We start from the raw sequence: 26323 nt of genomic DNA on the forward strand, positions 1-26323 counted from the left end.
TAAATAATCATACAAATACAATGCAATGATATACGTGGTTTAACAAAGTGCCTACGTCCATTGAGAGATGAGAGCAGTTTCACTAGTAATGGAGAAAGGGTTAATAGATCTCTTCCGCAGGTCTCTCTGTGTTTACAAAGAATTTCTAGTAACCCTAATAACCCCTATTCTATTGCAATAAGTGAAAGGAAAACAAAAAAGATTCAAATTGCTTGTAAGTGCCATTTGGAGGCAGCACAAAAACCCAACTTTCAACAGATGTCAATTTATCTTTGATTCACCTGATTGTTGATCAATCAGGGTATATATAAGAACCAGGATCGGAATCTCATTATCCTAATTCCTTGAAAACCCCAACTACCCTATAAGTATGGCATTCTATGTTGGATTTTTATTATTTACCACTATAGTTAAGATTTACTAGTATCATCTAAGTTCTAAAATTTATAATTCCACTTTCAAATTTGCTCTTCTGCTAACCAACTGTGTCTGTTAATTGGGATGTTTTGTGATTTGTGTCCTATGAGGTTCTCCCAATTGTGGTTGATAGGGATGTCAATAGGCCGGGCTTACCCTAAACCCTAGCCCAATCCTAGGAATCTTAACCTAAACCCAAGTCTCGTCCGGCTCTACCAGGGCCAAGCATGCCCTCAACCCAACCTGACCTTGGCAGGGTTTTCCCAAGTCCAGCCCGATCCGATCCTAATTGACCCTGAATATCTTGGCTCATTGAGTTGTGGTATAACAAAGCCCAATCACAGCTCAGGCTATAAAAAAGAAGGGCAGTTTTCACAAAAAGGATGTTTTAAGACTCTAACTTGTAACCGCTTAGTCACAGTAGAGCAACCTTAAAGCCTCAACCCAGGCCCGGCCCTGACCAAAACACACATAATACAGGGTTGGGTTGGCCCTGCCAGGGTTGAAGCCTCAACCCAGGCCCGGCCCGGCCCAGTCCTGTCTGGGCTCAGGCGGGTTTGGGCGGGCTCGGGCTGGTTGGGTTTTTTGACACCCATAGTACTACTGGTTAAACTGTTACTTTGTTGAGCCCACCTCCATCCCCATTACATCCCAAAACTCAGGCAAAAAGGAAAGTACAATGCATTATTTCATAACTATTTGCTCACCTTTTATACAAATGGATTACACCTTAAGATTGAGAGAAAGAAAGGGAATCGGGAATCTACTTCCATGTCTCATAGAAGAACCTTAAGAGATGAGATATGAGATGGGTTTTGTTTTTTCTCTTTTCCCCTGTTTTTAAGACTTACACCTATAAAGCAGCAATTGCAGGAGACCTCTGAGTGGAATTAATGGTTAAAGATCTAAACAAAGTGTTGGAATCATCATTCCCTTCTTCCTTTTCATTCTCCTCTAATGATCTTCCCATAGTTTCACGAGTGAAGAAGAAGGTAAACACCATACCAACCAAACATATCACACCAAGAAGTACCAAAGATGTCATCATTCCAATCCCTTTATGATAGCCAGGTTCTACTTTACTCTTATCCTTATTCTGTGAAGCCCATAAAAACCCAACTGACCCAATAATAGCTCCAACCTTACCTGCTGCACCTGATATTCCATGACATGTTGATCTAAATCTTGCAGGAAATAGCTCAGCAGGAATGATGAAAGTAGTTGTATTTGGCCCAAAATTTGAGAAAAAGAATGTTAAACCATAAAGTATCAAGAACCCAGCATTGGTGTGACTCCAGTACCTATAGTAAGGGATACCAATAGCAACTAAGCAGAGACCCACAAAGAAGAAACCAATCATCTGTATCTTAACCCTACCGATTCGATCGATGAAGGCGACGGTGAACCAATAGCCGGGAATCGTCGAGCAAATTGCGATAATTGCTTGAATTTTGGCAACATTGATTGCTTCTTGATAAGCATTGAGTGTGGTATTTTTAGGGAGATAACGACTGTAAATCTGAGACTGGAAAAGGTTATTACTGTAGAAAACAACATCTATGAGGAACCATGAAATGGCACAACCAAATAGATCTCTACCATGAAGTTGAAGGAATCTTTTAGAGAAAAGACCATAAGATGGTGGATCTGGTAGGAACTGATCTACATCTTCTTTGATCTCATTTATGGATACGTCCAACACTCTTTCCATGTCTTTCACAGCTTGACGAATATTTTGTTCCACCAAGGCAGTATATCTGCAAAGCAAGTAACAACAACCATTAGAAGCAATTAGCTAGGAAACCATCCATATAAGACAAAAGATAATTACGAAAGTTAATGTAATTATTTTTTAGGAGAGGATTGGACACGCATGAGCGGATGGCTTTGCCCAATGGGAGGGGTAGGGTAGTCTTTTCTCAGGGGAGAGAGATAGGCACATGGTACCTTCCCTTTTTGGTTTTAGGGAGAAAGTTCTCTGTCCGGGAGTGTGGCCTATGCCAGCACTCCCAAGAGTCTTTCTCTCTCCTCCCTATTTGAAAAGACACTTTTGCTCCTTGTTTTGAGAAGGAGAGAGATAGACATATGGTAATGCTGGTGTAGGTTACACTGCCAAACAGAAAACTACTCCCCTTGTTTTTATTATCATTTTTATCTTTTCAAAACAAAGAATACCTTGTAAAACATAGCTTGGAATACTTGCTGGAGCGCATGTTCAAATGCTGTTTAATTAGTGTTTTCTTTTCTTTATCATCAAAAAATAAAAAAAAAAACAAAGAATACCTTGTACCAAAAAAAATAACCTCACTTCCTCTCTGTTATACAAAGAAAAATAAATTTAATATCAATGTAACAATTGTTGTTATATTAAAATGTTACTTATCATATAAGACAAAAGATAATTAAGAAATTGGCATCGTTGTTTTTTTATTTTATCATTTTTATCCTTTTACAGGACAAAAGATAAATAAATAAAAACTACCATTTGTAGCATACAAAAGAAGATAAATTTAGTATAGTGTCAGGTTCAATGCAACCAACTGTGGTTACATTGATAATACCCTTTTTAAAGGGTTTTCTTATTGACACTCCATGAGGTGCCAATTAATGTGTAACCTCATTTTTTTTTTTCACCCTAGATTAAATGTTGTCATTTCACATATATATTTGAAAAAAAAATATATAAACCAATATCTTTTGATAATAACATAAGGGGGAGGTTTTCATGCACAGTCGCATGAGGGAAATGCGGACTATGATGCGTCATATAGAGTGAATTTGTCTTTTTGACCCCTTTCTTATGTTCACGGAACCTTTTGCCATGACATAATGATAAATCACTTTCAAATTATTTTTGATTTTTTTTTTTAATCTTTCACTTAAATAATTTTTTTAAATAAGAAATGACAATCTATACGACTATACAAGTGTCATATAAATGGTCCCTTAAAAATGGGCTCATGACATATTAGTCAATTTTTTTTAAAAAAAATAACACGGGGTATTAATAAGAAAATCGCTCCATGGAGAGAAGAAAACACTATCAACCCTTACAATGATAGATCCCTATCTAATAAAAATCACCATGCACACATGACCAAATGAATCTGTTTTAAACTCTAATTCTTTCCTTTTGCATTTTAACCTCGGATTAGGCCCCAAAACATGCTTCTAATTATCGGTATTGGATCAGATGTATCGGCCGATATGTAGCAGAATCGACTAAGCCCTTTCCCAATACAATACCGATATGGATCTAAAGTCAAATGATAAAGATGATTATTTGCTTAATTAATCTTTTTAGGTAGAAATGTTGAATATGAATTTTCATGCTAAGCACATGGTAAGAAAAAAATATGCATTCAACCCCAACATCGTTAGGGTTCCAATTATTTTCTCAAGTTAGACTTTGAAATAAATTTAGCACAATAATGATCGTACGGATTTTAAAATTACGAAATTACGAATAAACCCTTACCTTCGAGGGCAATCATGACCTCAAAAGCTGCCGATTAAGGTCAATTGGTCAAAATATATATATATAATTTTTTTATGACAGTAGGGAGTCGTTGGCGGAGATTTCAAATCAAACTTGACGGAAGCACATGTTAGCGTAGATTCGTAACCACGCATCAAAGTAAAGCTAATTGTCCATATTCCAGATGAACGGAATGGATGATCCAATGTGGACCCAGGGACTACGAAAGATCAGTCAAATCATCGAATCAAACAGCTAAGAAGAGATATTCACTACAAATCACACATACCTGGCAGTTTCGGGCATCATCACCCGCCAATAGAATGTCATCGCCGCGGGTACAGCTCCGAGCATGAGAATCAAACGCCAGGCCAGATCCGCCTCGTCGGGGGTCCGGCTTTCCTTTACGGGCGAACCGGAGACACGGTTGAAGATGGCACAGACGATCATAGTGACGGCGGAACTGAAGAGAATTCCAAACCCTTGCATCGAAAAGACGGCGGCGATGAACGAACCACGTGTGTCCTTATTAGCGAATTCCGACATAATGGTGGCGGAGAGAGGGTAATCTCCGCCGATTCCGACGCCGAGCCAGAATCGGAAAAAGCAGAGGCTAGTGAGGACACACTTCCTGGTGCGGCAAATTGAGAAACCACAACCTACGGAGCTCGACACCATCAGCATAAGTGCTAAACCGTAGACCCGTCTCCGGCCCACCCGGTCACCCAACCGGCCGAACACGAGTTGACCGATGACGGTGCCGAGAAGGGCGATGGCTAAGGTTATGGAGACGATAGAAGGAGGAGTGACTCCGTTCATGGGTTCTTCGGTGTAGTAGAGACGACCGATGAGTCGCATGACCGGAGAAATGCAGAAGAGGTCGTAAGCGTCGGTGAACAAACCCATCCCGCCGATGAGGATTGCCTTGAAATGGTAGTATTGTGTTCTCGCCGTGTCGAGGGCTGATAACACCTTCAACCCCATTTCTCCTTACCTTTGGATTTGGTCTCTATTCTTCTTCTTGTTCTTCTTCCTCCAGAGCCAGGGGAAGACCTTTCGCTACTGTAAATATATACGAACAGAGAAGAGTGTAAGAAGACTTTTAAGTCAAGGGAGAGGGAGGGGGGGTGGGTTTCTTCTCGTATTTTCTTATTCCATAAAAATCGGGAATCGGATTGGTGAATCGGCCGATTCGGATTAGAATCAGCAGACAACGATCCTAATTGTTGCTTGTTGAATTGGAATCGGGCCAAATCGGACCTGAATTGACCGATTCTTAGTACTTTCCTTTGTAATTCATTTTGAATCCGACCGATCCGATTTTTGGCATAAAATAGCTTAGATTCCCAATTCCTTATCTGATTCAAATCGAAATCTTCTGTGGCCAATGGCTTCAACTCGCTTGTTGAATTGGAATCGGGCCAAATCGGACCTAAATTGGCCGATTCCTAGTACTTTCCCTTGTAATTCATTTTGAATCGGAACGATTCGATCTTCGGCATAAAATTGCTTAGATTCTCGATTCCTTATCCGATTCGAATCAGAATCTTCTCTGGCTGATTCCGAGTTTTAAAACCTTGAGGTTGAGACTTGAACTCACCTAACTGTAGGGATGTAAATGGATAATTGAAAATTCGAATTTGATTTGCATCTGTATCCGTTTAGGGACATTTATATTCATTTAGAGATATTCAAGAAAAAAATTCTAATATTCCAATAAAAATTTGTTTGAAAAAATTCAAATACTTAATAATAAAAAATTAAATAAATAATGATCTTGAGGGTTTTTGAAGATTCAACAGATAGATTATGAGAAAAAGAGATTCATGATCAAAGAGAGATGGATTAGAGAGTGAATTGTATCCACTAGGGGGAGGAAGGCCCGGATTACACAAGGTGTAGATGTAAATGGATGGTCAAAGTTTTGAATTCGATCTGCATCCGAATTCGTGTTTGGCCAAAAAATATCTGGACCGATCACATCCGATCCATATCCAAACCGAATCGGATCTATTTGCAAGCCTACATTTTCTTTTATTTTTTGGTACGAATTTGCAAGCCTACCTAACTACTTCGAATTTGGCTAGAAGGAGAAGAATACGGTAAAGACGTATACCACTTGTCAAGTTTTGATACGTTTCAAGAAGATGGAAAGAGTAGACGACGAAATTAATAAAGACTGACTTAGCTGGGTTGTGGATTAGTCAACGGTCAACGTTTCCTTGACAGAGGTAGGATTTAAATAATTGAAGAACACAAAGAGTCATCCCAAGGAGTGGCCAACAGGCCAAGATGCCAAGTTGGCAATTCATTTTTAATTTCAATTTTATTTTTGTTAAAAAAAAAAAGTAGGGGAAAAGATTAGCATCAATGCCATTCCTGTCCACACCCCCTACATTCCACTTGTGGACCCCATATTGCCTATCCTCTTTGAAATCTGCCCTCTATATTCCACTTGTGGATCCCATATTTTCTTTCCTCATTAAATTCTTCTATTGGATGATTCGATTTTTCTCTTTTGTCAATAGTTGGAAACAACACTATGGTGTAGTAGCGATCCCTCTCCCAAATAATTATCAATGCTGAACAACGATAGGTTTGTGTAACATCAGCTATTTTCTATTTTCTGTATACATTGATTCTATTTCATCTTTCATTCAAATATGTTGGAGATTCGTTTGTCAGATTGGAGGGGAAAAGAACCAGGAGGAGGATGGATGTCACTTAGATTTTTCGAATTTTTATCTCAAGAAATTTATGTAGTTGGACAAAACTATGATTATTTTTTTGGGAAAAAGAAGTATACGATGCCAATGTGCAAATTCTTGCACATGCCATCTCACATGACATCCATGGATCCCACATTCTCTCTCTTCAATAAATACACACCCCTATTAGACGATTAGTCACCTTTTTCTCCTATTAAAAATTTTCTCCTCTCAAGTTCCCTGCTCGGTCAGCTTCGTAGGTTCCTCTCATAGGGAGGGCGGAAATGACGACCTCGCCCCACTCGGGCAGGGGGTGAGGTCGTCATTTCCGCCCTCCCTATGAGAGGAACCTACGAAGCTGACCGGACAGGGAACCTGAGAGGAGTTGGATTCCTCCTATTGGTATAAAATTGCACTCTATGGTCGTATGAAACACTCTTCCTTCTGGTTTGACTTTTTATATATTCTCTTGATAAAAAGAGGAGATAACAATTAGAAAGTGGAGTTTAGCCTATCTTTGGTATAGTTTTTATTTTTGATTTTTGTCTATTTAACAAAAATCATTAATGAAAACCATTTTTTATCAAAAACTAAAAATCATTTGGTAAACATTAGACATAATAGAATATAGAATGAAAAATAGTTTGGTATGGTCATGTGTAGAATAGTTTTTTGAAGAAATAGTGTGTGAAGATATTCCCTCTTCACCCATCTTCCTTCCTAGAAAACGAAAATTTCAATCCCACGCTGTATTCCAAATCAGTGGGCTTGTTTCTTCCATTAGTCTCAATCTCGCTTCCATTGATTCATACTTTTTCGTTCGAACCCTACATCAGTAACTGGTAAGAAACTACGAACAGGTATTTTTCCTTCTCTTATTGTTAAATTTTAACATGATCGAACTCAAATGTCGACCACTTCAATTCAACAATGGCCACGTTTTTTCTTCACGGAAATTCAAATCTATCGATCAGCTTCTTCTATCGATCCCCAATCCCACATTTAACATTAGATGTTTGGAGCACGTGGCTAGGGTAAAGCGCTCATTTGCTGCACTTGGGTGGAGATCTTTAACCACGGTTGTCGAGAATCGTGGTAAAAAAATGTTTATGGCCGCGGTTTATTTAAAATGCGGGCCAAATGGGTAAAAATTTACCACGGTTTTAATTAACCGTGGCTATTGATGTACATATAGCCACGGTTTAGGAAAACCTAAGTTGAATATCCTATTTTATCCGCGGTTTTCCGAAACCATGGCTGAATATCCTATATTTAGCAACGGTTTTCAAAAACCGTGGCTAAATATCTTATAGTTAGCTACGGTTTCCAAAAACCGTGGTCATATATATGCATGGTCATTTAGCCATATAATATATATATCCATGTAGACAATGGATGAAAACTATTGCATATATATAAATATAAATATAAATAAATAAATAAATATATAGGTATATCTATATACACACATATTACTAACAATTATCAATTTTTCATGCTCCTCCCACAATTTTTTGACTCGCATCATTGTCTCCCAATGACCTCAAAACAGTGTCTTTTTCCCTCTAACTCTGATTTATCTGATTTCAAGGTTATCAGATCCCCACTATCAAAATTTGATAGTTTAGACCTAATATTTTAAAATTTTGATCTCCCCTTACAATTTCTGGTTTGCATCATCATTATGTGAAAATAATTTTATATAATATTTTGACAACACATTATCTAATTTTATGATTTTTTATAATGCAAATAATTATTTATATATTTTTTATATAAAACTTCATGACTGGTCTTGGATTATATATATATATATATTGATGAGGCATAAAACACCCCACCAATCAGAGGCTGCCACGTGGCAGACCTGAGGTCAGTCCAAGAACCGAACTGAGCTGAGCAGGAAATCGGGCCAACCCGGTCTCCGATAGGTCACCTGACAGAGCCGAGCTCACACAAGTCAACCGGGGCTAAGGCCGAGCTCCGAGCCGAGCCCACACAAGTCAGCCATAAACTCTTGACCGAGCATACACGGGACAACCTAGGCCGAGCTGACTGCCGAGAACAACCTCTCGGGCCGACCTCCCAGGCCGAGGTGACTGCCAAGGCCGACCTACCAGGCCGACCTCCTAAGCCGACCTCCGAGGCCGAGCCCTCCTCCACAGAAGCTACCATAGCGCCCCACCGGGGATCGCGGGGCCACATCAGCACATCCTGAGAATCACGGGATAAGGATCGAGCCACGATCCCAGCGCAATACGAAATCACACTTTACATGGACTCTTACCTTAATAAGAGCCCGACCCTGAAAATAGCTCTCCACTCCGCTCTATGCGAGAGGGCCTTCCAAAAGAAGGACTCCTACCATACTAGGACTCTCCCAACCGCCTCATCTCATCCTCACTCTATAAATACCCAGGTATGGAGCACCATTCCTGAGCTTGCTTTCACCACGCTGTTACGTTGTTGCATTGGAGACCTGACTTGAGCATCGGAGAGTCCTCGGCCGGAGCCACACCGGCTCTCTTGTGCTCATCGCTTGGTTTTTGCAGGCTCATCCGTGGGCGAACCGAGCATCGAAGGTTTTCACCCGCAACATATATATATATATATATCCCCCTATCAAAATTTTATAGTTTACCCCTAAGATTTCCAATTAATCTGATTTCAATGTCATTGAATCTCCCTTTCAAAACTAGGTAGTTTTAGACTTAATATTTTCAATTTTCCATGGTCCCCTCATCATTTTCTAGTCCCATCCTTGTCGACCAATGAGGGCCTTAGAAACTTTTCCCTTGAACTCTGGGTGTCATGATTTCAATGCCACCTGATTCCCCTTTCAAAATTAGCTATTTTGAAAGTAAAAAATTTTCATTTATTTTTCATATGGTCCTGAGTCATTAGTTGAGAGATACTAGTTTTTGGAAGTATTTAGGGGTTCAAGGTTCTAGTCGATTCTGATTATTTACTATTTTTTAAAATACATTGCGTGAAAAATAAACTTATATATATATATTATTGGGGTGATTCTAGTCTATTTCAATTATTCATATTTTTTAACTTTGTATTAAAATAAATTTATATTGTGTTTCTAGTTTTAAATTTAATAGTGTATTTGATTTTTTGGATTTTATATTTTTCACATATTTATTGTAATAAAATAATATATTTTGTGCACCATTTGATGAAAAATATATAATTTTTATGCCTACTCTATTGAATAATTATTTTTATTTTTTAATATACTTTTCTGGTTGTTCTGGGATTTCTTAAAAAAAATTTTATTTATATATATATATTTGAAGTCTTTCCGCAAATATTGGTTTTTATAAATGAATAAAATTTTTTATGAATGCTTTTGGATTTATAAAAATAATAATACATATATATATAGTTGCGGTTATGAGTAACTGCAGCTATATATCATTATATCGTCGCGGTTATCTATAACCGCAACTATATATCATTTTATGACCGCAGTTATGTATAACCATAACTATATGTGATCTCAATGAACCAATTGCAAATCAACACGTATAAATATATACGGCGACGGTTTCATAAACCGTGGCCGTATATCAAAATTTTGAAGAAAAACAAAAGTCGCCTGAATTTTCACATTCCCGCTTTTATTCCCCACTCCCTTTTTGAAATTCGTCTGAATAAGAAGAAATTCTTCTGTTGCAGGTGGCCCACTTTTATCAGGTAAGTTCTTCCCATTTTTTTTTTTCTCTGTTTCCCTTTCTCTCTCTCTCCCTCTCTAACTTTATATCGTTCATTTGCAGGGCAAGGAAAGAAGAAGAAGAAGAAGAAGAAGATGAAGAAGAATTTGTGGCAAAGAGGTCGCCAGCATTGACCAGGTAGGGGATTCCCCTTTTCTTTTTCTCACTCTCTCTAACTATTTTTCTTCTATTTATATGGGTAGGAGAATGGTGTGCAGGGGCAGGGTACCGGTGGTTTTAGGATGCAGTAGGGAGGTGGAGTGAAGGGGCAAGGTGGGGTAACGGTGGTTTAAGGATGCAGCAGGGGGGTGGTGTGAAGGGGTAGGGGTTGGGTACCGGTGGTTTGAGGATGAAGAGGGCAGTGATGTGAAGGGACAGGGGTGGGGTACCAGTGGTTTGAGGATGCAATAGGGTAGTAGTGTTGTACAGGGGTGGGGTTAGTAGCAGGGGCATCTGCATCCCTTTGATCGATTTGAATGACCATTAAAGAGGCACTTTGGCTACGAATTTGGATAACGATGGAGTTCAAACAGTGTGAGGGGGCGGGGGTACAGCAAGATCATGGTGGGGTTGGAGGTAGGGGAGTAGTGTGATGACTGTGTCGGGACTAACCTCCCCCATCAGAGCCGGTAGGGGTGGGTTATTCCAGTTTTTTTTTTTATTAAAACATTGACATTTAGGTGCAATTTTTCATAACCGTGATTAAATGAAAAAGTATTTTTCTAACTAAAAAATAGTGAATTACTCTAAAAAGGTTTTGCTAAAAAAAAAAAAAAAGAATTACTCTAAAAAGGTATTTTGGCATATAGCCATGGTTATTTTAAATTGTGGCACAAAGTCTAATACACGCGCGGATTTTTAATCGTAGCCAAAGATGGTTTTTCAAATACCACGGTAGATTTCATCGCGGATCTACCGTAAAACCGCGGTCATTGATCTTTACCTGCGGTTTTAAGATCTATTGCCACGTAAAAAACCGTGGCTAAAAAGTCAATATTTTGTAGTGTTTCTGGTTTCTTCGTTTTTAATCTATAGCTTTCCTCGTGCTTTTTTTAACTTTGAATATGAACACTCGAGAGTTAAATTGCAGGTGTAACGGAGAACTCGCCTGCAAATCAACTTCCTGAAGTGGATTCATTGACGGATGGTTTTGTTGAGAGCTCAGCGGAACTAATGGCTCCTCAAACTCCAACGTCGGAACAGGAGAAGAATGAAGCAGATTACAAGGACACATTGTCTGAACTTGATCTTTCCAATGAATCCAGACATGAGTTGGCTTCGGCTTCCCCTGACTCGTCTGTAGTGAACGAGATTCGATTCGGCGAGAGTAGCTCCACCTTCGTCCAACACTGCTGGTTGCGGCGATGGTGGTGGTGCTTCAACGATGGCGCTACTGGTTGCGGCGGTGGTGGTGGTGATGCTGGCTCTGGCGCTGGCGGCATTAGTTGCCGTAGCTCCACCTTCGTGGCCCATTCTTTGTGGTTTCAGGGTCTTGTTTCAGTGTGGTCTCCCCATTCTCTCTCTCTCTTGATCGATGAAGAAGAAGGAAGAGAATGGGTCAGAGGCTTGCCTTTTTTAAAAACAAAAGTAATTTACTATTTTGTCCTTCAATTTTGGGGTTTATGAGCACATGCTCATTAAAGTGTTTGCACAAATGGCGGTAAACAGTTTTCAACTAAAAACCAAAAATGGCTTTCCACCTGTTTTTGGTTTTTGGTTTTTTTCAATCTTTTTTAAATAGAAACAGGCTCTATAAACGATACCAAACGCAACCAAAAACGTTTTTAAAGATAAAAATTAAAAATAAAAACTATACCAAAGATGGCCTTAATGCCTTTGCCTTTTCATTTATATGCTTATATTTCTTTCTTCAGTAGTTTTTAATTTTTTGTCATTGTGGTGGAAACTTAGTTGAATATTACAAGAAAATTATTTTTCAACAGGTCTGAGTCCAAATAAAATGAGGGGAAGAATAGAAAAATGGAAATAAAAAAAAAATCCATATGGGGATGGAGGATGTGAAGAATGCAAGAAGTGTGAACATCAAACTCTCAACAGAGAACCTTGGAACGGGAGTTTGTTTAACCATTATATGTTGAGGTTCGAAATTTCGTTGAAAATTATCATTCTATTCCGTCAAAATCGAACTATTTCAACGAAATGGACAAAATTTAGTAAACATGATTACGCATGTTTGAATCCTTAGATTTAAAAAAAAAACAAAACCCAAAGTAGTAGTTTGCATTCAGACTCTATGTTTTTAATGTATAGCGTAGTCTATTGTATTTTTTTTTCTAATATAATCTATTATACACATAATTTAGGCTTAGATGACATAATGTTTAATATAAAATAATTAAAATATGAATTAAGAATGAAGAACTTAAAAATTAGCAAGCATTCCATAACTATCAAAGTATGAAACCATTTAACATTACAATCAATGTTTAAATCCATAATCCATTGTAAAAAAACGTGTCATCATAGATAATAAATACAAATTGACAATTGTTTAACATTTCATATCGTTGTTTAACACTTGATTCATACACATTGGATTTACCTTTTTTTTATTTTTTTGACAAAAAACAAAAATTTTATTAAAGGAAATCAGTAGATGAGGATCTCCCGTTGAGAAAAGTCATATTTACAAGAAAAGGAGGTGGATTAAGCCACCAGGTTCTAGATAATTGGATGTTAATATAGTAATTAACTATGACTAATCATGCAATTCTAGAAAGGAAAGGACACACAAGAAATTTGAAGAGAATCGAGGCAATTTGGGGATATAAGTTCAAATTCAAAATTTGGAAAGATATGGAAAAAGATTCTTCAAATCCTTCACAATCAATCACCAAGCTTTGATTCAGCAATAAATTGAAGGATTTTACAAGAAAATTAAAAAAAAATATTTCAAATTGTTTATCGAGCTCTAATGCAAAAGGGATGAAATCTTAAAATTTATCGAAATGCCATAAAAAAATCAAGGTTTTATATATAAGGCATTTGAATCATATTGCTAAAATATTTTCTTCCATATATGTCACCTATTGTTTCATTTTATACTCAAGTGCACGCTGTCAATGTGGGATGGAATCTCCCATGTCAAGGCAATGGGAGATGAGAGGGTTGATTTGCATACAGGGGCCACAGGGAGGAGAGAGAGTGTAAGAAAGTTGTACACACTGGCATTGTATACAATATTTTCCAAAAAATCATAAACATTACCATGTGTTTAGAACAATGTTTGGGAATTTATGTGATAGAGTAACTCTCATTGGAGCACTTGGACTACATAATACATAAAGAAGATTCATGGTGAGCTATATAATTAAAATAGATCATTAAACTTTACATATGGCAAGTCTAAATAATTCTGCCTCTTTATCCATCAATTTAAGTGGCTAAAAATAACTTCACATATGCTAGAAATATCCAATTGTATTGAAATAATTATCTCCAATGTGGTTATTGTGGATTTCTTTTTACCAAAAGAAGCAAGAAACCCATATTGGGCCTACATTCTTATAAGCCAATGTAGGACATCCACTATATTTAATGCATGTTTGGGTAAGCTTTTAAGACAGGCTTAAAATGGTGAATCATTTTGTTTACAATTTTTATTGCTTGTAATGCTTAAAAGCCCAAAAAAACCCTAAAGCTAGCTTCTAGAAAGACAATCCCATCTGTCCTATATGGGAATGTGGTATACGCCAACACTCTCATGAGTCTATCTCTTTCGTCCTTATATGAAAAGACATCTTTGTCCCCTTGTTTTGAGAAGGAGATAGATCAACACATGTGAGTGCTTGCGTAGGTCACACTCCCGATAAAAAATTTGTTTCCATTATTTATTGGAGAAAGTTTTCTCACACCCATTGTGAAGGTTTTGGATACCAATCAACTTCACCACTTGTTAATATATTTTAAAAAAAATGTTTGAAGAGGATTGTTTTTTTTTGTTTTTTTGGTAGAAATGTTTAAAGAGGACTTGCGATCCAAAAGTCTAACGATAGAGGGATCTTTATCCCCTCCAGGTTGCTGACCGGCCCAGTTCCTCAGTTCCTCTAACAAAGGGGGGCTGAAATGACCTCTCTACCCATGCCCAAACATCCTGCCCAGGTGGGGTCCACCATCCCCCTATTAGAGGAATTGGGGAACTGAACCGACCAGCAAACTGGAGGTGATAATTTTCAACGATAGAGACATTCACGTTGATGTGATAGAGAGAAAGTTGACTAAAGACATTTTTTTGCGAACAAAGTTTAATGTTTTATGGACAGTCGGACGGTCCACTTTTTTATACCATATGGCAACTCAATGAAACTGAAATTTTGTAAAGAGAGAGATTCTAAAGTCCTTCATCTGTCAAGTTTTAGCTCAATTAGTCATCAATTCAAAATACATATTCAATAGTCAAAATTACCAAACCGTCAATCCACACGGCTGTAGTAGGTGGATTGCTCATAAATACTCTATGCACGGAGTTGTTCAGAAAACCTTATTTCCTTTAATTGTTTTATCTAAAAAAAAATAGAAGTCTTAAGTTGTTTTTTGTTTTTTTTGAATGAAGAATCTTATGATTTGAGTCCAGGAAGATGTGAGTATGCGATTAGGGCCCTCAGGGGGGGGGGAATTATCACCTCCAGTTTGCTGATCGGCCCAGTTCCCCAGTTCCTCTAATAGGGGGATGGTGGACTCCACCCGGGCAGGGTGTTTGGGCATGGGTAGAGAGGTCATTTCAGCCCCTTTTGTTAGAGAAACTGGGGAACTGAGCCGGTCAGCAAACTGGAGGTGATAAAGATCCCCCTCAGGGGGCGTTTTTATTTGAAATTTCCAAGTAGGGTGCTTCTCTTGTTTTGACAAAAATCTTCAATTTCCCCATGGTGTAGTGCGGTGTAGTTTAGGGTGGAAAGGTTGACACCTGACAAGCGTGACATTCAACGGTCCGAACTGAATCGCTCAAGTTTTTTTTTCCCCCTAGGTCGACACTGATGGATGTCATGCCTGGTAGGTGTCAACATCTCCATCCCGAACTACACCACACTAAACTTTTAGGGAGTTGGAGGGGATTTTTTTATTCCTTTTATAGGATAAAGTGCATATCATCTAACGTGAGGAATTCCTCGGTGTAACAAACTTAATTCAGTGATTGCTGAATTTATGATTTAATTGAAAATTAATATCTGTAAAGAAAAACTTTTTTATAATCTTCACTTAATGAAATTGCACACTCCTCACGTATCACGGTTCAGGTAAAAGGAAGATTGTTATAAATACCTCCTCTCCTTTTGTCAATTCTAAAAGAGGTATCCTTATTCGCTCAAAACTACAATTGGATAGTGTAGGGAACCCCCTCCCTTGTTTATAAGCCATATATTAATTACTTGATGCAATTGCCTTTGCCTTGAGAAAGAAAATGGTGATGTTCAAAGACTATCAGAAACTGCTAAGAAGAATCATAGTGCATTCGGCAACTGACGTACACCTCTCTCTCTCTCTCTCACACACACATCAGCAATCGGGATTCTATGACTTGTTTGGAATGCAAGAAAAGAAAATAAAATAGAAAAATGTGAATCGGGTCTGATAACCCCATTTGCTTTTCTCAACAGATTTAAAAAGTATTTTTTTAGTGAGATTTACATTTGGAAGTGGATAGGGTTGAAAGGTTTAGTAATTTACTGAAGGGCAAGAGAATATTATCTGGTACCCCGTGGGTTTGCTAGGTTAGTTTAGGGTGATGTGTTTCGGTTATGGGGTCTTAGGTTCGAGTCCTCACAAATGAAACGTTACATGGGGTGGGGGGAGGCTTTGTGTAACTGGGGTTTTTCCTAGGGTCTGAATCGTAAACTCGGGTAGGTTGATATGGGGTTCACACAAGCTTGTAACTTCAATTATCCAAAATACTCCTATTTTTGAAATAGTTAACCCGATTAAAGTAAATTCTTTCATTTGACAATTGACATGTTACTATTCGAAAAATGTGCAAGACAATGATAACTTTTGATAGTGATTTTTTCTAAGGATGGTAATAGATTAGGTTGATAGTAATCGATATCAAATTCGGTATTGGTCTCAACCTATATCAATACCATATTGATCCGGTTTGGATGGATTTATCCCTATTTTTTCAATAAAAATCAAAATTTTTTTTCACCTTTTTAATCTTGGTCTATACCAATCCATCGATATAAGTTCGGTTAAGAATTGATATCGCCTTCACCATTATCGATTACTTTTTTTTTTTGTTGGTAAGAGCCATTATCGATTACTAAATCCATGGTTGATTGATCCATAAACCAACTAAGAGATATGAGGTAATTGCTGAGGTGCAATTAGAAATGTCTCATTTTGCTATTTGTTGGTCCTTGAATATGATGTCAAAAATGTAAGTATCATCATTAATTATGGTTTAATTTTGAATCTAACCTGATATTGTCATGCAATTAAATAATATTTTATTATTTTAAATAATCAAATTTTTTTTATGCAAAATAAGATTTTTCAAAAAATAATAATAAAAAAATTAATACATGGTGAACTATACAATTGAGATATCTCACCGATTATAATGTATGGCGACTATGACCTATCTAGGGATCCCTCATATCTCATGGTCAAAATGACAACATGTATAGCCGGAAGAATTGGCAAGAAATTTTGAAAGGCGATGGCTTGTGCCTTTGGTAATGACTTTTCTTTTAATAATTATCATTAAATTAGTTAATTTATTAAATGGTTTACCTATTTAAATCTGTATGGTACTATGATTGAACCTTTTTCCTCGAACTTTTAGATTTCAATATTGGCCTTCATACCATATTTTCTCAAGCAATATTTTATGGAACAAATGTAGTAGGAACTAGGAATGCTACACAGGTTCACGTAAGATTTAGTAATGACGGGACTCTCTCTCCATGAATCCTAGTACCGCCATTAGTGAATCTTCTTATTCTCGAATGAAATCGAAGAGAAGATAAGAGAGAAATGAAACTGAATCTTCTTATTTTAGGGGCGGTGTTCTCTGTACTACAACACACGGGGGTGCAGGCTGCGTCTATACACATGGGATAGGATGATCATTTCAGCCATTCAGGGGGGTAGAGCAGTCATTCACCCATCCCCCAAGTGTCTAAGCGCAGTTTACGCCCCCGGTGCAAAGAACATTTTCCTAGGAGTTTATTAATATAGGACGTGGGAATTTTGTATTCTCTTCCCTATTTTTGCTGCACCTTTGGATGTCTCCAGCTCCATGTATCACATGGGGCAGCCTCACTAGGAGATCCCTAGCACCCTTCGCTGGAGAGGATTTGGATCCCTCCTAGGCTAGGACCATGACTAGTAGACACGTCGGCTAGGTCCCATAACGAGTAGGCCTGTAAACAGATCGGATTCGGCTCGGATCAAGATATTCCCTGGCTGAATATGGATACCACTAAACAGATTTGGATGTGGATCGAATTCGGATTTTTGACCATCCGTTTACATCTCTTCCTTGTATAACCTGGACCTTCCTCCTAGGGATGTAAATGAATAGCCGAAATCTGTTTCTGAATTCGTGTCCGTATCCATTTAGTATTATCCGAATCCGTCCAAAAGCTAAATGAATACAGATACAGATAGGCTATAGCTATCCGAAAAACTATATTTACATGTAAACGGATAAAATATCCGATCCGTATCCGTATCCATTTAGTACTATCTGAATCCGTCCGAAAGCTAATCAGATACGGATGCGGATATAGCACTATCCGAACCGAATCCAATCTGTTTGCATCCCTATTTCCTCCCCCTAGCAGATACAATTCACTCTCAATCTATGTCTCTTAGATCATGATTCTCTTTTCGTCATGTTCTAGAACTTGTTCAATCTTCAAAAATTCTCAAGATCATTATTTATTTAACTTTTTATTATTAAGTATTCAGTGTTTTATTAGACGGATTTTTATTGGAGTATGCGAATTTTTTTCTTCCGGATATCTCCAAATGAATAGAGATGCAAATTCGAATTTTCTATTATCCATTTACAATCCTATTGACGACTTTTCATCCTTTCTGATGTTGACTCTCACGCCCGTTGGAAGTTTTTGATTTGTTGCCGTACTCCGTCGACAACCACTCCTCACCGCAAATAAGGAATAAACCAGCATCTAAATAAAACCAAAAATTGAAAGGAAAAAAATTTGTTTTAGAGACGAGAGTCCCGTGGGATCCACCATTGATGTTCTCTAGTGCATGACTACCGGATATTAATACTGTCTCTATCACAGTAGCCAAAATCGCTGAAACATTAATTCTAGAAAAATTCCTGAAAATATACTCAGTTTAATTAGAAGATCAATGGAACACTTTTTTTTTTTTTTTGGGGTAATGGGAAATTTTATTGAGAAGGAGAAGGACATGAAGTACACCTAGCTTGATGATACAAATATTCCAGAGTCAAGGAATAGACTACGGCCAAATTGTCTTACACGTTAAAGAGAAGGCTTTCTGGGCAAGGAAATGAGCAATATTACTTTAGAAATTAGAAGTCATCGTGTAAACGGTAAAGATCGAGGACAATCAATTGAGGGACAGAGAGAGAGGTGATAACAGGGTTCTAAGACTCGGTCAAGGTCAATTTGGATTTGGCTTGGACTGATCCAGATTGATTCAAACTGATTTGGATCTAGATCGGCCAAAGTTTTAAACCCTAGATGCGTAAGAATTGGGTTTAATAATGGAACGGTTTGGTTTCAGTTTCTTAATGATTTTGGGTACTTGAACACTCAAATAAATCTAAGATTTTTTTCCCGGTAAGAAGAAATCTAAGATTCTTAAGTATATAATTAAATTTTCAAGTATATAAATAATTGAATATATATTCTTAAGCATACAAATATGCAGATATCTACTCTTATTTTTCCTTAGTAATTATGAACATAAATATTAGAAGTTATAACCGTTAAGTATTAACCAAGATTAAATATAAATCTTAAATGGGTCCTAACAGTTTCAGTTCTAAGTCCAGTCAGTTTGGCCTTATTGGTATTCTAGAACCGTCCTATCCCATTTAATAATTGATTCCAAAATCAACTCCTAGAACAATATAAGTCTGTTCCAAGACGGGGCCGATTCTAGTCCCAAATTGACACACTTAGGTAATTGGTTAGGCCAATACCAGTAGAGGATTCTACTAGTAAGGGTGTTAATCGGTTCAGATTTGATTATTCGATTCAGTTTAAGATGAAACCAAATCAAACTAAGATGAGAATAAGAACACATTTTCAATACCAAAATAAAACCAAATTGGTTCAATTTCGTATTAGGTTTCTTATTCGGCTTATGTCCTATCATCCACAAAGATATTTCATGAATAAATACTATAGAATTAAGCCTCCAACTACTAATACAAATTGACTTGAATATATAATTCACAATCCACATAAAAAATAGAAGGTTCTAATATCTTGTTTCGGAAGGAATCAAAGAAATTATATATCAAAATTAATAGTGTATATTCAATCACTTAGATTCATAAAGATGAATATCTAACAAATGTCCCAAATTTGCTTGACTTAATTATGATTTACGTTTTTTATCTTTGAAAACTCAACTGGTTCTTTCCTTCATTATATTCGAACAAACTGTAAATATGATTATTCCACATTGTACTTTCCTTCGAGCACCAATGGTTTCGTAGTGCTTTCGATTATAGCCCACAAACCCTATCTCTAAGTTTTAAACGATGGATTTCATCTTTGAGACCAAAACTGAACCCACCCACCAAAAAATTAAAAAAGAATTTTATTTTAAAACCAAAACCAAACCAATCTTCTTCGATTTGATTCGGATTCGGCCCGGTCTGTTTCGATTCCAAATTGATACCCTTAGATTCTAGAGTAATAAAGTAAGAAAGTAATAAAGTAATAAAGTAATACTTATAGTATCTTACTATCTTTGCAAATTACAACAAAAGCCACTCGCTCCAAAGGAGGGCCTAGTAATTAGTATAATACCAAAGGGTTGTAGTAAAAATATACAGAAAAACTCCCCAACTGAGCCTTAGGTTCAAGAGGGTAAGGACGGCTGCTGCTTCAGTATACACACATCGTCTCTGGATCCTCTTCTTCCTTGTAAATGAGAGAGAAGCTTGAGGAGGAGTTCGTACTTAATACTGTGCTTCTTCGTTAATCGATCACTCATTCAGGAATATTGGAATTCGGGGAACATGGTGGAGGAATTTGGGTTCCAGCATATTTGACATTGACATGGAGACACGATGACTTAGCTATGGTTCCTCCTCTTGCAAGATCCAAGTGAACATCTTCAAGGTTTACGTTCTTACATGGCACACCTTTGCTACACTCCAGTGTCACAGCCACCGGCGAAGACGACGTTCCTCGTATGTTCTTGAAGTACAAGTCACGTAACTTCACTCGTGATGGTGCCTGCATCCATCCATTTCACAATCGCATTAACTCTCCTAAAATCTGATTTTTTAAACAATTTTTAAATCCTCTATCACATGAACCTACCCATGTTCAGCAACATTGCATTTATGCTAGATTGCATGCTAATGTGGTATATAATGTTGGAATTTTTTCAATAATTGTGTGGACGGTTTTGGGTCATTCTTTGGTCCAATGTTGGTTTTATTTTTTGGGATTTTTGGGTCATTCTTTGGTTCAATGTTGGCCTGGTTTTTTGGTTAAGGGACATGGACCTTCAAAGAGACATATCCAAGGGACATATCCATTTGTATAGGTGCATTCATAGCACTTGGATTAGAATCTTTTAATCCAATCCATTGATCCAAGAAACACACCTACACCATGGGGTATCTCCAAGAGACACACCTATACCATGTGGTATCTTCAAAAGACACTTACATATGAGTGCTTGGATTAGAATCTTTTAATCCTGGTCATTCATGTCAATGGACACACCCATTCCATGAGGTGTCTTGAAGTGGTACATCCACCACTATAAATAAAGGTGAAATGGACAGTCCAAAGCATTCAATTTTTGTGGTACGATTTCAGTCAGTCATGCATTAACAAATTCTCCGATAGTTTCAAGTGATTCTGTCTCTGCCGTCGATGTCAGTCCGGCTGTTTTTATCCTAGGAGGCGATTGCTGCAACCCAGTGCAGTAATAGGGTGCAAATACTGTCTTAAGGACAGAGCGTTCTCGTTCGACTCAGGCTATCTCTCCGTCCTCTCCTTCCTTTGATATCAGTTTTCTAACATATAATGTTGTCACCCCTCATTGCATAAGATAATTGGACTATTTAGATGAAATGCCAAGAATTGACCCTCCCCACCCCAAAAAAAAAAGAATCCACACTATAGAAATGCTAGTATGAATGTGTGGGTTTGACAATTTGGATCCTTTGTTGTCGCCTGCCTATGTGGTTGGTGTGCAGCCTCACATAGGCAGGGCATGGACCCCACCCAGACAGGGTGCTCGAGCAGTGGGTATGACGGTCATTTCACCCCTGCCTGTGTGAGGCTGCATGCCGACCATGCGGGCAGGCGGCAGCCGAGGATCCCGATCCGTGGTTTTGATTCTTGCTAGTTGCCACTTTATGTGAAAAATACCAAAGGTTAATTAGGACCATTTCTAATCCACCTTTTGTCTGGACCTTACCAAAGCAATGCTAAGGTTGCTCCATTATGATCTAGTGGTTGTGGGTTCGAGTTTAGAAATAGTCTATCTGTAAAGTGGGGGTAAGGTTGCATACATTATAACCCTTCTCAGACCCTGCAATGGCGGGAACCTCGTGCACTGGGTATACCCTTTTTTCCCCTTGTCGGAACCAGCAAAGAAATTGAAAACTATTTGATGGGTCTCAACTAAATTTGGATCACCACCTACCCCGGAGCCAATTTTTAGTAGAAACCCATAAAAAGGTTCTGTTTGGTGAAGTATGTTGCAAAGTGAAATTCTCAAAACATATAAATCCATTTTCAAGGATAATTTGGGTGCAATACTTACCATAGAAACACAGCTGGTGTAAGGACAATAGGTCTGGTCGATGAGGATGGGATTAGCCACATTGTTCATAACAATGTCCTCAAAGGTCATGTTGGAAGCCACACTAGTGTCTGGTGAGTTTGCCCATGTCTTGATCCTAATTCCATTCATCGTTCCACTAAGTGTACAATCACTAACAAGAAGACCAGTCACATCCCCTTCATCCTCATATCTTCCCAAGCTTCCAACACTACAAGAAGCAATCAACAAGTAATTAAGGTCATGGATTTACTAATCACTCAAAGTTTGTGATTTAATTTGAAGTTTTGTTACAAGGAATTGCCTGATGCCGTGACCAGGTCCACAGCTAACACTCTTGATGTGGACATTGGAATTGCCTTGTCCGATGGAGATGCAATCGTCGCCGGTCCCAATTACGGAATCAGAGATCGTAACATCGCTGTTTCGCTCCAAGTGAATGCCGTCTGTGTTAGGGCTGTTTCCTGGTGCAGAGATCCTGATCCCACTCCCTTTGAAGTTCTTGCAGTCAAGCACCGCAATGTGGAAGAACTTACTATTTAAGGAGGTTATGCTTTTCACTATTGTGTTCGTCATCTGAACAAACTTCACATTCTGCAACAAATAAGTTAGTTTTTGTTACGATGGGTCTATATAGATTAACATCCAGTCATTGTATTGGTATGGATTAGTGGATAGATGTTAATTGATGAGTTTGAGGAAAATTATCGTCTCCATTTATCTGCCCCACCATTTTCTCCATTACATCTAATAGGGGGAGTGGACCCCACCCGGGCAGCGTGTTCAGGTAGGGGTAAGGGTGGCCATTTTCGACCCCCTATGAGATGCAATGGAGGAAATGGAGGGACAGATAAATGGTGACGATAGAGATCTTGAGTTTGATTGGATAAAACCCAATACAGGAGATCATCTCCTTAATGGGTAATGGGTTTTCCAATTAACTCGCAACTGAGCCCATTATGGGAGAGACATCGTTTGTTCAATCTGACATGGATTGTTTTTGTTTCTGTCTATATAATGGTAGTAATGCCCATTAATTGCTAACTTTAGCAATTGTATGGATCAAAGAACAAACAAGAGCAAGAGAGGGAGTGCCAACGATTGCAGTTCACTTACGGTTGGAAGAACTTTGCACTTGGAATTGGTAGGGCATTTATTGAAAGGCCAGGACGCAGCGCCTTGGCCATCAAAGGTGCCACCTCCGGTCAATGTTAATCCTTCCACCCATCCAAACTCGATCCAATCATCCGAAGAACCATACCTGTTCAGATCTGTGGTTGCCTTCAAGAAACCCTGCAGAGAGAATTAATTATAGACATTTTTTTTTAAAAATCCCAAATATTACCTAGGACCCGGGCTGTCTCTACCATTTTTTAATAATCAAATTAAATCAAGAGAAAGAATGCAAGGAGGGGACATACCCGCCTTACCTCAACCTGAGATTAATTATAGACACATTAATGGACAAATTTAATTGTCTGAGAAGAAAGGAAAGTAAAAAATAAAGGTAGAAACGAGATGATTACCTGCATTTGAACGGTAATGGAATCAATGGTCTTGCAAGGACCAACGAATTTAACTGGACCGAGTAAGAAGGTCCCTTTTGGTATGTAAAGCTTCACTGAACCTGAAGATCCACATGCTGCTTTCCATGCCGCCGTGAAGGCCTACGTAAGTTAGAATGAAGTTTAAGGTTAAAAATCTCTAAAACTTCTCAAGAAACCCCAAAAAAAAAAAAAAAAAATAAAAATATTATTTATAAAGGACATGAGAATGGGAATTATGCATAAATTACTTTGCTGTCGTCGTTTCGTCCATCGCCTTTAGCGCCGTAGCTCTTGACGTTGAAAGTGCCGGAGCCCTGTTTCGTCGGTACAACTCCTTTTTGTCCACCAGTTTTTCCTCCTCCTCCTCCTCCTCCTGCGCCGGCTCTTCCTCCGGTAACAATCCTGGTAAAGGAAGTGAAGCAAAGCCAGAAGAAAATGAATTTTATTATATCAATTCTCATAATTCTTTTCTTTTTAAGTTGATCCCTCTCCTTGTCCGCCAAGGGAAGATTTGAATTTATATACATTCAATATATGGAAAAAATTTAATAAAAAAAATGTGGAAATTTGGGCTACCTGTCAACGACCATAACTAACTTCTTCCAAGTATGTCGAATTTTTTTAGCCGTTATTATCCGCTGAAATATCCACCAGAAACAGAAAATAAATTATCTATTATCCCGCTCTGTTTCTTCGCAGCCTCCACTCTACCTTTCCTTTTATACCAATGGCCATTTGATAAACGAAAATCTCTCTCTCTCTCTCTCTCTCTCTCTCTCTCTCTCTCGTCGGTGCACGCACCCCAAGTGCTACCCAGCCATCGGATGCACACTGGAGAGGATTTAAGTAGGGATCTAAATAGATCGGATGTGATCGGAGCCGGATATTCCCTAGCTGAATACAAATACCTCTACACGGATTCGGATGCGAATCGGATTCGGATTTTCGACCATCCGTTTACATCTCTGCCTTATGTAACCTGGACCTTCCTCCACCTAGCGGATACAAGTCACTCTCAATCCATATCTCTTAAATCATAATTCTCTTTTCATCATATTCTAGAACCTGTTGAATCTTCAAAAACCCTCAAAATCATTATTTACTTGATGTTTTATTATTAAGTATTCAGATATTTTTTTGGACGAATTTTAATCGGAGTATTCCGATTGTATTCCGGATATCTCTAAACGCATATGGATGTCCCTAAACGGATACAAATGCAGATTTGGATTCCGGTTATCCAATTACATCCCTAGATTTAGGTTTGAATTAGAGGACAAACTTAGAGATTCAACTCTCTTTGGGCAAGGCAAAGAACTCATAAGAGTTGCAAAATGATCGACGTGTCCCCAGGGATTTCCGCATTTCCATGGGAGCACAATAGTCATTTCGCACGGCTCTGTGTCTGGGCATAGGGCCCATGCACCGCATGCAACCAGGTAGCGTTCTTTTTCTCATATTTTATATATGGGATAACGTTCTCTGCATTGGGGGCGCAGGGTGCACCCAAACACATGGGGGGTGGGCAAAATGACCGACCCGCCCATTGGATGACCCTAACCCTGCCCATGTCCTATGCCCCATGTGTCACAGTGTAGCCTGCGCCCAAATGCGCTCCCGGATATAGAATGTGCGCCCTTTATATATACATGATCAAGTGTCTTTGAGAATGTGCATTTTAATTATCATAATTTCTTATGAACTTTACTCTTGAGACGCATCAGTACATATGTGATCATTGGAAGTGTGGGGTGGAGGAGTTTGGTTGGGAGATAGGAGAGGTGAGTTGAAAGGGAATAGAAAAATTGAAAGGAAAAATATTTACAAATTGTGGATTTAGTTTTGGGAATTGGAGAAAGAAAAAGAATGTGGGAAGACAACTGGACTGGGTGGGACTGATATTGCTGTAATATGTCCTAATTTATACTAAGGAGTGAATGTTGCTGCTATCTCTTCATATTTGAAGAGAAAGGGGGCAGGGTGCCATGGAGTTCATTTGGGGAGATATCTTTCTCAATTAGCAACAACTATAAGAATGAAATGGTTGGAACTATTTCTACAAGATTTTTATTGATTCAGGTTCCAAAGCCAATGAGAAGGTGGAGACTTATAAGATCTGGTTCTTTTTTAGTTAATACACATCACGACAACAATAATTCAGTCTTATCCCAATTAGATGGGGTTGATAGTCGACTACATCTAGCCATGTGTTTTTTAGGCTGTGTTTGGTACGCATTCTTGGAATATATTCTAGGTCGATTTTGCATTCTCGGGTGACAAAAATAGTTGTTTTTATCGTTCGACAATGAGAAATCGACTAAGAATGCATACCAAACACAGCCTTAGTTAAAACACATCATTATGACTTAAACTCGAATAGAGCTGTTCCTTCATGTATAAGGATGCTGCAAAGTATAATTGGGCTATGGTGAGAGTGAATTCAAAGTGATG

The 26323-nt window shown here is 38.2% G+C and overlaps 2 protein-coding genes across 2 annotated transcripts; both read right to left on the minus strand.

Moving 5' to 3' along the window:
* Window positions 1-1270: 1270 nt before the first annotated feature.
* On the minus strand, window positions 1271-4912 carry LOC122662796 (probable inorganic phosphate transporter 1-9). Its single transcript, XM_043858510.1, has 2 exons — window positions 4185-4912; window positions 1271-2174 (listed from the first exon to the last, which is right to left on the minus strand). The coding sequence occupies exons 1-2, from the start codon at window positions 4877-4879 to the stop codon at window positions 1271-1273; spliced, it is 1599 nt and encodes a 532-aa protein (XP_043714445.1). The 5' UTR covers window positions 4880-4912.
* A 15597-nt stretch (window positions 4913-20509) lies between these two features.
* On the minus strand, window positions 20510-24342 carry LOC122662797 (exopolygalacturonase). Its single transcript, XM_043858511.1, has 6 exons — window positions 24121-24342; window positions 23852-23992; window positions 23442-23618; window positions 22630-22919; window positions 22308-22536; window positions 20510-20758 (listed from the first exon to the last, which is right to left on the minus strand). The coding sequence occupies exons 1-6, from the start codon at window positions 24331-24333 to the stop codon at window positions 20510-20512; spliced, it is 1299 nt and encodes a 432-aa protein (XP_043714446.1). The 5' UTR covers window positions 24334-24342.
* Between the last annotated feature and the right edge of the window lie 1981 nt (window positions 24343-26323).

The sequence above is a fragment of the Telopea speciosissima genome, chromosome 5 (genome assembly GCF_018873765.1).
Source record: "Telopea speciosissima isolate NSW1024214 ecotype Mountain lineage chromosome 5, Tspe_v1, whole genome shotgun sequence".
NCBI lineage: Eukaryota > Viridiplantae > Streptophyta > Magnoliopsida > Proteales > Proteaceae > Telopea > Telopea speciosissima.

Coding starts and splice junctions, on each gene's coding strand:
- LOC122662796 (XM_043858510.1), bottom strand. CDS start 4,879: ATGGGGTTGAAGGTGTTATCAGCCCTCGACACGGCGAGAACACAATAC. Junction 2,175..4,184: donor ATGATGCCCGAAACTGCCAG/GTATGTGTGATT, acceptor CTTGCTTTGCAG/ATATACTGCCTTGGTGGAAC.
- LOC122662797 (XM_043858511.1), bottom strand. CDS start 24,333: ATGAGAATTGATATAATAAAATTCATTTTCTTCTGGCTTTGCTTCACT. Junction 23,993..24,120: donor GACGAAACGACGACAGCAAA/GTAATTTATGCA, acceptor TAACTTACGTAG/GCCTTCACGGCGGCATGGAA. Junction 20,759..22,307: donor ACACCAGCTGTGTTTCTATG/GTAAGTATTGCA, acceptor GGATGGATGCAG/GCACCATCACGAGTGAAGTT.